Consider the following 15,790-nt stretch of genomic DNA (forward strand, 5'->3'; position numbering starts at 1 on the left):
TCCTGCCCCTCGCAGAAATAACTATTTCTGGAACGTTGAATCGTTGACCATAAGTAGTTGTTGGATGATGCTGTCCCCGGGAGAGTTGACCACGTTGACGATGATGGTACCAGCGAAGCGTTGAACCCAGTTGTCGTCTCGATGTCATCTCCGGCGGTTTTTCGTCGATATGAAAAGAATATATAAGACCCGGTAGAGGGTTTCAAAAGAGTAAATTGATTGGAAAGGTCCTCACCTGGACCCTACAGTTTGTGGGCCTTGTATTTTAAATAAGCTGCTACGTAGATTGATCCGCCCATGCGGAAATCCGATGCTGATGTGGTTGATCCTCGTTGGAAACCGTTGAAGTCACAGTCCTTACTGTGATTCGGAAATTTTCGATGCAATTTGCTCTTCAGATGCCGATGGAATAGGAAGAACACATATTTTCGCTGTTGATCGGGTTGTTTTTCCGGTGGGTGTTTGTAGTGATACGACTCGAACTACTCCATCGGAACCAGGGTGTAAATCGTCGATTCGTGCCATTGCCCAGCGCATTGGCGGTTGATTCTCGTCGATAAGGACAACGAGCTGGTCCTTTTTCAGCTCCACGGGAGGTTTGAACCATTTGGTACGAGATTGGAGCGTGTGTAGATACTCCAGATTCCAGCGATTCCATATCTCCTGCTGCATTTTCTGGATTTGCTGCCATTGTGGAAGCCGATTGTACGGAATGTTGTGGCAATTTTCGTCGGGAACAGATTTCAGTTCCTCGCCGATCAAAAAATGGCCGGGCGTTAACGGCCGTAAATCCGTAGGATCGTTTGTGAGTTCGGTGAGCGGACGCGAGTTCAGGCAACACTCAATCTGAACTAACAGGGTCTCCATGTCGTCAAATTCTAATTTTCGGTCCCCCACAACTCGAACAAAATGTTTCTGGGCTGATGCGATGGCAGCCTCCCAAAGTCCACCGAAGTGCGAAGCTCTGGGTGGGTTGAAATGCCAGCGAATTCCGTTATCGGAGCATTCGCGAGCAACAGAATGTCGAAAATCTTTGGTTTTTAGAAGGCGACGAATTTCATTATTAGTTCCAGTGAAATTCGTCCCATTATCGGAGAAAATATCAGAACACAAGCCTCGACGTCCAACAAATCGACGGAGAGCTTGGAGAAATTTTGCTGTGCTAAGGTTCGTTACAATCTCGAGGTGGACGGCCTTAGTGCTAAAGCAAACAAAAACGCACACATAAGCCTTAATAGGTGCATCACGACGGTGACGAGGTTTTAGGTATATTGGTCCCCAGAAATCTACACCGGTGATAGAAAATGGTCTTGATGGTTTTACGCGTGGCGATGGCAGATCAGCCATAAGCTGCTGTATGGCTTTTGGCTTGGCTCGAAAACAAACTACGCAGGAGTGAACTATGAGCCTTGGTGTGGTTCGACCACCGAGAATCCAGAAACGTAAACGAAGTGTGTTAGTGAGTAATTGGGTTGCGGCGTGCAATAAACGTTCATGATAAGATCGTACCAGCAGTGTGACGAAAGCGTGAGATTTTGGCAATATTATTTGGTGTTGCGATGCGTACGATTGAGCCGACTTTCCCAACCTACCGCCAATTCGAAGAACCTTATCTGTGGCAATAATTGGGTTGAACCAACGAAGTTGAGATTTGTTCGAAACTGGTCGTTGATTTTCCAAATCCTTCCATTCTTCGGGAAAACTATTTCGCTGAACTAGCTGAATCAAAACATTCTCAGCTCCAAGGATTTCTTCCGTTGTAAGTGGTTGAGATACGACCCTTTCAGCCTTCGGCAAACGACGATTGGTGAAATACCTCCTCCAATAAGCAGTCATCCTCAACATGTGCTGATAATTCGAGAAATTGGCGATGTACGTGTCCACAAAAGTAGGTGCATGTGCAGCTGACGTTAGCGCACTCCTTTTGCGCTCATGAGCAGCCTCTTCCGTGATCTCAAATTGTGCAGCATTCATTGGCCAGGAACTCCTCTCCTGAGCGAGCCAATGCGGACCCTCCCACCATAGTCTGCTGTCGAGTAGTTTGTTTGCGGGAAGTCCTCTGGATATTATGTCCGCCGGGTTTTCAACTCCAGCTATGAAGTTCCAGTCGCATTTCTCTGTCGCTGTTTGTATTTTCGAAACCCTGTTCCCTACAAAGGTCGACCATGACGAAGGTGTTGCTGCCAACCAGCTCAAAACCGTTGTAGAGTCCACCCAGAAAAATGCCTTTGCTTGAACCCGGAGTGCCTTCGAAACCTTGCTGTACAGCTTAGCAGACGAGAGTGCTCCACAAAGCTCTAGACGTGCGATGCTCTGCTTCTTCAAAGGTGCCACTTTGGAAGACGATGTAAGAAGTGCTGTCTTGATTTCGCCCTTTGAGTTGGTTGACCGAACATAAACGCAGGAACCGTATCCATTTCCCGACGCATCGGAGAAAAAGTGTAATTCGAAATCGGCAGTGCTCGGAAGCATAACGAATCGATCGACTCTAAGCTGATCCAGAAGCGGAAGCTCAGCGACAAATGATTTCCAGTAAATCTGCATATCTACTGGGAGTTCACGATCCCAGTCCCAAAGTTTATCGTCCTCTTTCAAACTCCAGAGAGCTTGCATAAAAAACTTGGCCGTTACCACAACGGGCCCTAGTAACCCTAGAGGGTCGAATAATTTTGCGATACAAGAAAGTGTTGTTCTTTTTGTAATCGTTGAGGTTATTTCAGTTTGTGAATCGAGAATGACATATTTCAAACGGTCGGTGTTGGTTTCCCAGTGCAGGCCTAACGTTTTTATTGTTTGATCCTTATCAAAATCTACTGTCGACTGGAGAGCTCTTTTTGATTCAGGTAGCTGCTCCAGGACTTCCGGGTAATTGCTTGCATACTTGCGTAGCTCCATGCCTGCTGAGGAAAACATGCCTTCTAACTGCGTAATAAGCCCGATTGCTTCGTTGACTGTTTTTGTGCCAGAAATGAGATCGTCCATATAAATGTCTCGACAAGTCGCCTGGGACGCGATTGGATAATTTTTAATCTCATCGTGAGCCATCTGCTGCAAAACTCGAGTAGCGAGAAAAGGTGCTGCAGCAGTACCGTACGTTACGGTTTTTAATTCGAAGATTTGAACTTCTTGTTCGGGATCTGACCGCCAGAAAATTCTCTGAAGAGGTGTGTCGTTTGGATGAATTTCAATCTGCCGGAACATTTTGGCAACATCGGCAACAATCAAAATGGGATGAATTCGAGATCGCAAAATAATTGACCTAAGGTCATCTTGAATGGTCGGACCGACCAGCATAGCATCGTTCAAAGAAATACCTGATGAGCTCTTACAAGAGGCGTCGAATACGACTCTTAGTTTTGTTGTGCTACTTTGTTCTCGAACCACTGGGTGGTGAGGAAGAAAGAAAGACGGTTGGTGATCGATTGAGGAATCATCTATTTGTTTCATGTGCCCCAGGTTGATATAATCGTCCATGAATTCACGATACTGAATTGCTAGTTGAGGACTTCGTTTGAGGCGACCTTCTAGAAGACGGAATCGATGCAAAGCAGTTCTCCGATTATCGCATAAGTTTTTCAAAACGTCTTGCTTCATGGGTAAGCGAACCATATAGCGACCACTGGATGAACGTGAAACCGATTCAACGAATAGTTTTTCGCATAAAATTTCATCGGGCGAATAAGCAGGAGAATCATCAGTTTCGAGGAGCCAAAATCGTTCCATATCTCGATGTAAATCAGCTGTAGTTGCTACATTGCAAATTAGAGGAGCGTTGACCTTCCTTTCAGGAACTTTTCCCGAGATAATCCAACCGAACACAGAATTCACCAGATGCGGCATAGAATCACCCATAGAAATTCGTCCAGGAACGTTGAAGAGGTCAAAGAAGACATCTGCACCAAGCACCACATCGATTTTAGCTGATTCGTAAAAGGCAGGGTCGGCTAGTTGAATTCCTGTAGGTATTTCCCATGCGGAGGCGTCTATGGAAATAGTCGGCAAGTCTACGGTAACCTTTGGCAAAACGAATAGATCAACGGTGGCCTTGAAGCTTGAAATCCGCGACTTGAACGTCGAGCGGAGTTTTGAACGAACACTTGTTGACGACTGTCCTATGCCTGCAATAGGAACATCCACTCTATTCCGCTGCACCTTCATACGCTGACTAACACGCTCGGCTATGAAGCAACACTCGCTTCCAGAATCCAATAATGCACGGACGGGGTATTCGTTTCCGGTATCATCAACCATTAAAATGACCGCAGTAGCAAGAAGGACTTTACGAGAGGTTGAACCTTGTGAACTGCAGCTAGTGACTCCAGAATGGGCAGCGGAAGTTTCAGATGCTGGGTTATCAGGTTTCGGAATGGGTGGACTAGGTTTGTTTGATCTAATGTTTTGAGCTGGTTTATTTTCGAACCTTTGAGGCGAACAGAGTTTGGTATGGTGACGACAATTACAATTGCGACAACTAGACTCAGAGGAACAAGTTTTTGCCAAGTGCCCACGACGCAAACAATTTCGACATAGTTGATTACGGCGGACAACGTTTTCCCTTTCATCGACGGACATATTGTTGAATGAAGAACATTGATAAATGTTGTGCTGACCAGAGCAGACGAAACAATTGCGTTGAAATCCACTATTCTGTACACTACCATAATTGCTAACTCGTGGAAAAGCTGGCTTCTTAGCTGGGAAACTAGATTGTTGCGATGTAGAAGGCTTAGTGGAAACTGTTTGCAGGACGTTTACCCTACGTTGGAGAAACTCGACAAGCTTAGGGAATTGATCAATGTTTTCGTTTTCCGCATATTCCTCCCAGTCCCTTCTAGTAATCGGATCAAGCCGAACGCTTAGAAGATGAATGAGCAAGGCATCCCAATGTTCAGTTGCCTCGCCCAACTGTTTTAATATTTTCACATTTGCCTCGAAACCTTCGATAAGTGTGTGTAATTCTGCTGGAGACTCACGTTTCAGGCAAAGGAATTCAAATAGGGATTGTACATAAGTGCGTTTCAATCTTCTGGGATTCTGAAAATGGTCCACTAACATTTTCCATGCAACTTGGTATTGATCGTTGCTAATAGGGATAGTTTGTATAATTTTTAGCGCTTCGCCAGCTAAAGAAGAGCGCAAATAATAAAATTTTTGAATTGTGGATAAGCTCGTTGACGAATGTATGAGCGAAACGAATAAGTCGTGAAAATTTAGCCAATTATCAAAATTGCCATTGAAAATTGGGATTTTCACATCAGGTAGTTTAATGTTCATTTGGTGGGAGGGTTCCGCAGAACGACGAGTAGTGTCATGTAATTCAGGGGACGGCTTAGCATACAAAAGCAGAGTACCTTTGATCCGGTAGTAGTTCCTCTCAAAATCCGTGCGCTCCTTGAGGTACTCCTGCAAAGTTTTGTCGTCTCCAGAATCCTCCATTATCTCGAGCTCCTGCTGAACGGCATTAAACTCCTTCCATAGTTCAACAAGATTTTCCAGCCTGACTGGAACCTCGACTGCATCGCGTTCTTGTTGAAACTCGTTGACGAAGTTAACAATTCCAGCGAAGGAAGTCGTGATGCTGCGTTTGCGGTTTTTGAGACCCCGCAATTTTCTTTCGGCGGCCGACATCTCGTTCACGGTGTGGATCTAAAATCAAAAGACCGCGTAGACCGCGCAAATCGGCGTATAGAAAATGGAACCCTAATTACCTGGGCAAGGCTTGAAATATGCCTTGTATAAATATTGCCTCTGCACCAAGAAAGGGCCGTAAGTATCCAGGAGGAATTGTCGACTCTGGATAATGAGCTCGAAAATGCACCAAATCGTCTTCAAAATGTCCGTTTTGTAACTTCCAATTGGTTGGACCACGTGGTAGTAGCACTAGGTAAGCTTTCGATAGGCCAGGTTGGAGAAATTCACAGGAATTGATCTTCCACCTCGGCGCGCAAATGTCACCCGGGAGATGCTCGATCTCGGGCGATGATAGTTCGTTCGCAGGTCACGTATAATCCAGGATAGTGAAAAAATTTAGATCCGGTAGAAAAATAACGGAACGGTAAGTATTTGGAACCGCACTCACCTATGTGAGGCATAAAATATGCCTTGGATATATTAAAATCAGCAAGCAGCAACGTGGTTCCAAAATGGCGCAGCAGCCATTTTACGGATAGATTCCGGATCCAAAACGTGTTTTCCGGTCAGACGGATTCCTATCGACGTCTATCCGGTTCGAAGGACCATGTCGAAGCCCCGGGAGGGCAGTGGACAAAATCCGGAACCACTTACGTGAAGATTCGGTGTGCCGAATCGGATTTCGTTGCACGAAATAAAAAGTCCGATTTATCACTTATCGCACGGTTTATTCTTCTACCGTTTTATTCACAAGTCCAATTTGCATGCTAAACACTAATAATAATTAAAGTCCAATTTGCATGCTGAACACTCTTTAAACTTAAAGAATTTTATTTGGACTTAATATTATATTTTGAACTTAAACTATTTTCAACTTAAAACTAGCACTTCCAAATTATAAAGCAAGTTCCAGCTTGAGTTGGAAACTTGCTGCGCGTTGATTGATGTGCAGACGGCTGCGAACGAACGAAGACTGTCTGTAGGTAGGTTTTCCCCCAGCGCGTGTGATGAAACCAACAGCACACAATCGATCACAATTTCGATGGCTCTATTGTGTGAAGCCACAAATCTCACCGGCACGCCGGCCGGCGTTTATTGTTCCGCTGCAAACTCGGTCGAGTTGATGATTGTCGATGATGGTTCGATAGGGTGTTTCATCGCAGATGGTTGAATTTGCGATGCGAATTGCAAATAACTTTTTCGATGCAAATAACATTTCCGATTGTGAATCGAACAAAAATAATTCCAAAAAATTGGTTTGTGGACCAAAAATTTATTTTGAGTTTCTTGCTAAATATTGGAAATACTGGGAATGAATTAGGGCCAATCCTTGTCGGTTTAACACAAAATTCAGAACTTGTCTCAAAATTTCATTAACTATCCGTGCAATTCCGTAGAAATTCGAGTAATCTGGAATGCATTATTAAGACGTTAACTCCTTTTTGCAAGTGTAGAAATTCTTGTTCAGGTTAACGATCAGCTTGAAAATCCTACAAAAAACTGAACAAAACTTAACCTCGTGTTAGATGAGTTTTCACTGGAGATCTGCAGATTTCGTTAAAACCTTATTGTTTCATCAATAGACGATCAAATCAACTTGATATTAGGTTTGGTTTTACAAAAATTTTGAAGACAGCTGATATGTTGACAATTTTGTTCGTGAACCAATTCTCACATATTGGTCAGTGGACAATTATTTATTAACAAATCACTCTATTAATTGGTAAGCATTACTTATTTGTTTAAATAAAAGCTTATTCATTTATTTGAAAAAAATTCAACTGAAGGAATTGAGCGTTGAATCAACAATTAAACTAGAATAAAATCGATTGATATAATTCCTTCCGGGACTGTTGCTTAAAAATGGCTCACGGCAACCTATTTTGATACCGGTTCGAAAATTGACATTGATCACGTCGTCGAAAGGGCTGCTGCAGTGTCATTCCATCTTATCTTCACCAGGTAGGTAAGACACGTTTCCCTATTGATACATCAACGATTCATGACAAGCTTAGGTGTATCTACTCAATGTTGTGGTGTTAGTAAAGCGTGGCGTGGGGAGTATGCATCTTATAAGAACAGAGGACATAACGTTCGTGACATTCGCATCTCACAAGAGTACATCAATAAGATTCTATGGATTATGCCGGAGGGCATGCTAATACTTAATATTACCTTTCGCTTCGTTTATTGTCATATTATGACAACAAGGCTCTAAAAGATAAATAAACTTCACTGTTGTAGTGATTGTAAAATTCTGCAATTTTATCGGTTTCAGTACCTTCCAAAATTCAGAATTAAGTAGGTCGAAAACTGGATTGAATACACAGAACAGAACAAACAGAATTCCATTTCCTCTATCTTAGTTAATAATATTTCAAATTTTTATTAGAAAATTAAATTTACAAAAGTACTCACCTGCCGCATGGCCGTCAGAAAACCTTGTGGGTTGAAGAATCCGGTCATCCAAAACACCTATTAGGAAAAGAGAGATATTTGAATGATTCTTTCCAAAAACGCATAAACCCGCCACAAGCTACATAACAAAAATCCAATCCATTACCTTGGGCCGATCCGTGTTGATCCAGGTACGAAATTGTTGATTACGCTCAAGCAACTCGGTATACCAGAATCCAAGCGTGGTCGACTCCCAGGAAATCTTGTGAAAGGTGAAAATTTTAGGAGCGCGTTATTTATGTGTTTTCAGAAAATAATCAAGATTATTGTTCGCTGTTCAGCGCTATCGATGCCGATGGCGATGGTTTCCGGTTGGATTGTCAATCAAGCGCAATAAAACTAGTAGGTACCTGCTAAGCGCGCCAAGCCAGACAACTGATAACCAATTTTCCTCTACACCCAAACCCCAATCGGATGGGGGTGGAGATTCGAGGAAATTATGGCTTTTATTTGGACCAAAATGCGGAAATAATTGTGCTGCCAACCAAGACGACGACGACGACTTTCGAATTCACTCGCGGTGCCAGTGCCATTTCTAAAATCTAACTCACCTCGTAACGAAATTACGTGAATTTGTGCTGGCATTCGTATCTAAGCACAGTGATAAGAGGTCCTACCGAAATTACGCAATAGCTGAAGCTGAAAATTCTAGAACTCCAAAACATCAATGTACAAATAAACAACGATGAAAGCTGCAAATCAACAACTATACAGCAATAAAAAAAATGAAACAGCCATAAAAATATGTGTTATTCTTTTTCTATATAACGCAAAAAGGATGCTTAACTTGATAAAAAAAAAAATGGATAAATAACCAAATTACAAATACACATTTAAAAACTGCCAAAAAATATTTTAACTCAAAAACTTATCCATTACTACTTATAAGTTTGCATTTTTCCATTGTTTTCGTTCATATTATTCAATCGTTAATAATAGTAATAATAGGTACATAATATATTTAAAGTGAACTTTGAAGTTCAAAGTTAGTGTTTGTTGTGTCTTTTGGCATTTTAGATTTGTTTAAAAAAAAACTTGAACCTCCACTCTATTTACTAAATCATTGGACACAATCTCAATGTTTACTCCGCTGCATTACAAAACTTCACTACATTGTAAAATTTAGAAAAATCTAATCCAGATCATAACTCTGATCCTGATTCTTATCCATATCTTGACCAAGATACCTTTTTTGATCCCCAATTTTTATTTCCAAAATTATATTTTTGATTGTCACTTTTAACTTTTTATTTCTGACTATAATACCTACATGAAAATATGAAAACAAGGTTTTGTAAATTGTTTTTTTTTTTTTCAATTAATACTGTAAGAAATTTCCAATTTGTTGATGTTTGACATGATTTTTCTTGTCAAAAACTCATATTTTTTTTCAGCAACCTTGATCCTAATTCTTGTCCTAAGGCCTATACTCTAAAAAAGTGTATTTTCTTGTGTGAACAATTTTGATTGTGTTGATGAAGTTTTCATCAAAATTAGTTATCTCAAAAACCACTTGACAGATTGTCTCCCAATTTAGCGCATGTAAACATAACATTATGAACTTATGTGTCCGAAAGATTAACAAAAGTCAACCCATGCGATCAAAAATGATTCATAAAAGTAAGTGATGATTGTTTTTTCAAGTAAAGGTTTTGGCATTGATCTTGATTATGATTTTCATCCGGAACCTTATCCTATTTCTGATTTTGATCCTGATCCTAAAAATGAACCTGATCCTGGAAATGAACCTGATCCTGTTCGTCATTTTTTATTGGTTCTGGTACTGATCCTGATCTTGATCCTTATTATAATTCTAATCCTAAACCTTATCCCGATCCTAATTTTGATCCTCACCCGAGTAACACAGATTATACCTTTTATCATTAGAAAATTTCATTATGACATTTTATATGCAACAAGTTTTATGACTGTTTTATTATGGTCATGAAAAATGCTTATATTCTTGATCAACGATTTATTTTCAGGTAGTTCTGAAAAGGCTTTTAAAGCTATTACCGAATATACTGTTTAAGTTGTTAAGAAACAGTTCTAAATACTCTATTAAAATTCCAATAAAACATGTATGAGTTAAGAAGTTGGTGTCTAGCTATTTTTTCTGCACGCAGGGCTAGATTTTAAAACTCAAATAAAATTAGGTGACAGTTCTCGATAAAGATTTCAAAACAGGACACACTCAGGCTAGATTGCACATATTTGAATTAGAAATCCCATTTTTACACATTTTTGATAAGACATGTGTGTTGTTTTTGAGTTAAATAAAAACAAATTCAAATTACTGGAATTACTGGACACTAAAATTATATTTAAAACAATGAATTTTTATCTAAATTTACAATATTTGAAATCTTACAAACTACTGGCCTTCGTCTATACTAGTTTGATTCGGGACATTTTGTTTTGATTTTCGTTTACATTTGTATGTTAGTGTTTGTGACAATTTTTTAATTACAGAGTCGTAAGCTGTCTTAAAACTACAGGAGGTTATCTGCCTATTGACTACATTGTTGTCACCTCTAATCTTAATGTAAAAAGTTTCAGCTGTGATTCTTGCATTATAGCCTGTAACTTTTTCTAAAATGTTTGTATTGTAGAAGTCGAAAAGGTGACCAGTTTCCAAACTGTGTTGTGCTAGTCCAATGCTAATTTGTTTTGTAGATACATTTGTTTTATGTTGTTTTAATCTTTTTTCCAAAAACTGACTAGTTTCACCTGTGTATGATTTGTAACATTTGCCATAATTAATTTCATACACGACATTGGTATTTTTGTTTTTGGGAATTTTGTCCTTAGTTTTTGTGAGGATCAGATTTTTAATTTTATCTAAAGGCTGGAAGGCGATATTAATGTCAAATTGCCATAAGTACCTTGAAAACTTTCCCCCAATCCTGAACAATACGGCTTTGTTACAAATTTGCTTGAATTTCTGTTGGTTATACTCAAAGTATTGTAAATTTTATGTGTTCGTTCTTTAACAATACTCGTAACAAAATATTGTGGATAGTTGTTTAGGTTCAAAATGTTTCTTACAGTATTAAGTGTTTTTTCCCTATATTTTGCGTGTGATAACCTTATTGCCCTGTCTACTAAAGCAATGACAGTATTCTTTTTGTGCGAATATGGACTTAACGAATTAAAGTCTAGATAGCGACCTTTTTCGTCTTTTGGGAACCATTCCGTTGTGATGCCATTTCCTTCCCGGCGGAAAATTGTATCGAGGAACTTGATTTCTCCATTCAATTCGCGCTCGATAGTGAACTGTAACCGTTGATGAAACCCATTTAAGGTGTCGACAGTTTCAGTTTGTTGATCACTTCTTGCAGCTTACGACTCTTTAATTAAAAAATTGTCACAAACACTAACATACAAATGTAAACGAAAATCAAAACAAAATGTCCCGAATCAAACTAGTATAGACGAAGGCCAGTAGTTTGTAAGATTTCAAATATTGTAAATTTAGATAAAAATTCATTGTTTAAAATATAATTTTAGTGTCCACTGAAGAGGAGCGAAAGCCATAGTAGCTCGAAACGTCTGGACGAATGGTAATAACGTTTTTGATTCTAAAATCCGCCGAAAAACGTCGATACATTAAAGCGCGGCGATAAACAAAATTCCAATATGAGTATTGAGTGAAAGGACCCTTGTTGCTTGACGCCATCATTAATCCAAGATAAAGGCTACCGCTTTACTTTTCAAAGCTGTAAATTATAAAAAAAAATCTTATGAAAAATTCACAATATCGTATAGGGTAAAGGGCTAAACGAGTAGAAGTTGAATTTCGTTGTCCAACACCATCTTGAAATCCAAGATGAAAGGCTTAAGCAAGAAGAAGTCGAATTTCACAATCTGACGCCATTTAAAAATCCAAGATGGCGGCTTCCGCTTAAGTTTAAAATGCTGTTAATCACTGAAAATCGAATGAAAACCTTACAATATTCGTATTGGGTGAAAGCGCTTTACAAGAAGAAGTTGAATTTGATATTCTGACGCCGTCTTAAAATCCAAGATGCCAACTTCAACTTTTCTTTTCAAACCTGTATGTTATTGATAACCGAATGAAACCCTCAACAATATGGATATCAGTTGAAAGTGTTAAAATAGAAGAAGTCGAATTTCGCTTTAGAAAATGGAAAGCCTTTTTACCCAATACGAGTATAGAGGGGATTTCATGCGATCTCCAGTGATTAAAAGCAACCTAAGAAAGAAACCGCCATTTTGGATTTCAAGATGGCATCAGAAAGTGAAATTAGACTTCGTCTAGTTTAGCCCTTTTTCCCAATACGTATGTATATGGAGGGGCTTTCATACGATTTTCAGTGATTAGTGGGCATCCATAAATTATGTAACGCTCCTAGGGGGGGGGGAGGTAGTAAGCTCGAGCGTTATGAATTGTGACATAGGGGGGGAAAGGATTGCTCATCGTTACGTAACGATATTTTCCTTAAAATTCAGTTTGCTCAATCGCAGCTATTTTGATTTTATGCAATTTTTGTAGAATTATAAACAAACCAAAATCAGCTTAGAATTTGTAAGCTTCAACATGATTGAAACTGATATGTAGCTTTTCCTCTTTAAAGATTCTAAGATAGACTATTTAAAACGTGTATTGAATATCCGTGAAATAAACGTTGGAAAACCGAATATTAGGTAGGGGATAGTGAGGTATCATGGGTTATTTTTTTTCTATGCTTCATAAATTCTCTATTATAAAAGATGGCATTTTTGTTTATTTTTTAAATACACGATTTTCCCCAGTTCTGACTGTTTTAAAAAAATTATTTTTTATATTTTGAAAAACTGTGGGGAACGTGGGCCACCAAATCCAAATTGACAAAATAAAGTGCAAAGTTTATGAGTTGACCTAAGAATGAAATTTCATAATTCATTTAGTTATTTTAAAGAAATTTCAGATGAGGAAATAAAAAAACAGAGTTGTGTATGATCGAATAGTTCCTAATTCATGGCTCGCGAACGTTTTGGTAATATTCCTTATATAGGATTTTTGGTCGTCTCTATCGCATTGGGAAAAATGGACAAAATAATTTTTACAACTCTTTATTGGCATAAGTGAACTTTGCAGATAGCAAAAACGCATTTTAAGTTCATAATGTGTATAAAAACACCAAAATATAGGTGGCCCAATATACCCCACAAAATGTGGCCCACGATTCCCCATAAGTTATGTTTTGCAAATTGGTTGCGTTTGTGTGACTTATTGATATTTCACTAAAAATTCCTTTTCCACGTGAAAGAACATGACAAAACTAAGATCATAAGCTTATGAGCATATTTTTGTTATGAACTTTAGGTCTCTCATGGATGCAATTCGCGGGTACTTATTTAATTATGAATGTACATTTTTCTAGGCTAGTTATATAAAAGAAGCATATGATACGTACATAAGTCAACAACATATAGAAAACCATGCTTACGCAAAGCGACGACGATGACAGTTGGATTAAGATAACTCACAGCTGAGATATTTAAAGTGGCCCACGTTACCCCCACTCTCCCCTACATTTACCCCCAAGAACTCAATTCAGGCTTAAAACGTAAATTTTACTAGTTTTTCTCAATTGATTTAAAAATGCAATATTGATTATTCCGACGAATATTACTAAGTTGAGTATATTTTGCAAAACAAGTAATTCTCCTTAAACAAAATAAAGCAAACAAGGTAGATCATCAGTGAACAAGCACAGAGCAACTCGTAATAAGACAATCATTTTATTTTATCAGAGAGCTAGGTATGTCATCAGTGAGTCATCAATGAGTACTTAGAAGTGATTTGGATAGATATTAAATCCGTTTTGAAGAACGTTTAAAATATATATGTTAAAATCTTTTTTTGATTTTCAAAAACCAGTTTTCAGAAACATGAGAAGATAGGAACGTCGAAGCGTTACGATTTGTTACATACGGTCGGGGGGGGGGGGGGGGGGGGAGGGGGGGTAAAAAGAGCATTTCTGCGTTACGTAATTTATGGGTGCTGCCTGACCATAATTTAGCATAAATTGTTACTTGGGAATCCTAATTGTGATACTGGTCCTGATTCTTACCATGATACTTAACCCGAGAAAAATTCAAAAAAAACTCAGGAATGCAATTAAAACTTTTAACAAAAATCAGAATGCAGATTTCACATATCAGGACTCAGCTTACGAATTTAAATAAAAAATAGCATCAGATTTTCAGCGTAGGTATCTTTTTTTCAAAATAAAATATTCATATAGGTACATCACAAATCTTTGCAATAATAAAAACATCCATCATTGTAAAAACTGAATCAAATTTCAAACCTAGTGTTTGAACATCCAGAGAATGGATTTCTAAACTGAGAATAATAGCCTTTAGTTTTTGAATTCCTACTTCTCAACTCGGATTTTTCCTTCTTCTTCTTCTTCTTCTTCTTCTTCTTCTTCTTCTTCTTCTTCTTCTTCTTCTTCTTCTTCTTCTTCTTCTTCTTCTTCTTCTTCTTCTTCTTCTTCTTCTTCTTCTTCTTCTTCTTCTTCTTTTACCAACATGGCCAAAACGTGTAAGCATCCAGGAAAATGAAAGGACTTGCATCCTTCAATTTTCTTTTCAACGTAATCTCTGTTACATGTAAACATGTATTGCAGAGATTACTACGGCCAGGCCAACCATGTGGTAAACACCGCGCAAGATACTAGAGCAAAGGGAGGAATAAAGCGTGGTGTTCCCTACCTTCCCTACGCTTCATACATAATTTAAACTATGAGCCTATCATTTAGTTATAATGAGAAAAATAGTTACAGAATGTTAGAGCTGGATGTATCGTGAAAATGAGATGAAAGATTTATTTTTAAAACTGGAGTTATAGAGCTACATCTACTACAATAAAATTTATAAGTAGTTATAAACTCGATACGTAATAAACAGAAGCTAAAAATGGGGATGACCAAAATTCGATTCTGCTCTAAATTTATTTCTAACTAGCTAACCCGGTGTGCTTTGCTACACCTTTCAAAATCGAATGATATTTTCAGAATTTATTCAAATTTTTATTGTTTTGTTGGCATTATTTTAAATCAAAATATAACATAATTCATAAGCAACCGCTATAAAATGAGAGCTACAGCTGGAGTTTCGAATTGCTACACAAAAATAACTTAAACTAATATTCTGTATCTTGATTTATGTTAAAGATCTAAAATCCGCCCTTAAAAAGGAGGGTTCCAAAAAAATCGTACGCTAACAATCGAATTGATAAAATATGTTTTTTTTGCTTGATATGTTCTGGATTTATGCTAAAAAACTGATAAGAGAGCCCCCCCCCCCTGTCCTTCCCTTCCCCCTGCTGAATGGAGATCGTGATTTTTAATAATCATATCCCTTTTATTCGTTCCCAAAAATCTTCTTGTATCAAATATTGTTCCATTGGTTGATAATTTTTTAAGGTTTACAACAAAACTTATATGGAACCCTCTCCTTTCTTCTCCTCTCTACACTGTAAAGCGTAAGGGTCTATAACAATCTCGTAACCAAGTACCTTTCTATGCCATATTTGTTTCCATTTGTTGGCTTCATTAGCCTTAATTGGGAACTTATGCTGAAAAATTGTATTGGGTTCACCTCCCTCCTCCTATGTACCTACTCACTGAAAGGAGGATGGTGTGTCAGATAATCATAGAATCATACCAAAATGATTATCTATGTTAAG

At 38.5% G+C, this 15,790-nt stretch overlaps 2 protein-coding genes across 2 annotated transcripts in view; both read right to left on the reverse strand.

The window, feature by feature from the left end:
* Positions 1-357: 357 nt before the first annotated feature.
* On the reverse strand, positions 358-5,628 carry LOC129753643 (uncharacterized). The gene is made up of 2 exons (XM_055749478.1): positions 5,339-5,628; positions 358-4,756 (listed from the first exon to the last, which is right to left on the reverse strand). The coding sequence occupies exons 1-2, from the start codon at positions 5,626-5,628 to the stop codon at positions 358-360; spliced, it is 4,689 nt and encodes a 1,562-aa protein (XP_055605453.1).
* A 2,376-nt stretch (positions 5,629-8,004) lies between these two features.
* Positions 8,005-15,790, reverse strand: part of LOC129753644 (dynein axonemal heavy chain 5-like) — a gene marked incomplete at its 5' end in the record, with an annotated part of 37,178 nt that continues 29,392 nt past the window's right edge. The window contains 2 exons of the mRNA XM_055749479.1: positions 8,005-8,106; positions 8,195-8,290. Coding sequence (XP_055605454.1) covers positions 8,020-8,106; positions 8,195-8,290 — 183 coding nt within the window. The remainder of the gene's footprint in view (positions 8,107-8,194; positions 8,291-15,790) is intronic.

Source organism: Uranotaenia lowii, chromosome 3, assembly GCF_029784155.1.
Source record: "Uranotaenia lowii strain MFRU-FL chromosome 3, ASM2978415v1, whole genome shotgun sequence".
Taxonomy (NCBI): domain Eukaryota; kingdom Metazoa; phylum Arthropoda; class Insecta; order Diptera; family Culicidae; genus Uranotaenia; species Uranotaenia lowii.

What these genes read in the sequence shown, in the direction of transcription:
- LOC129753643 (XM_055749478.1), bottom strand. Translation starts at nt 5,628, where the DNA reads ATGTCGGCCGCCGAAAGAAAATTGCGGGGTCTCAAAAACCGCAAACGC. An exon ending in ATCAAAGGTACTCTGCTTTT is followed by an intron (nt 4,757 to 5,338) that starts GTATGCTAAGCC and finishes TCTCCAACGTAG; the next exon opens with GGTAAACGTCCTGCAAACAG.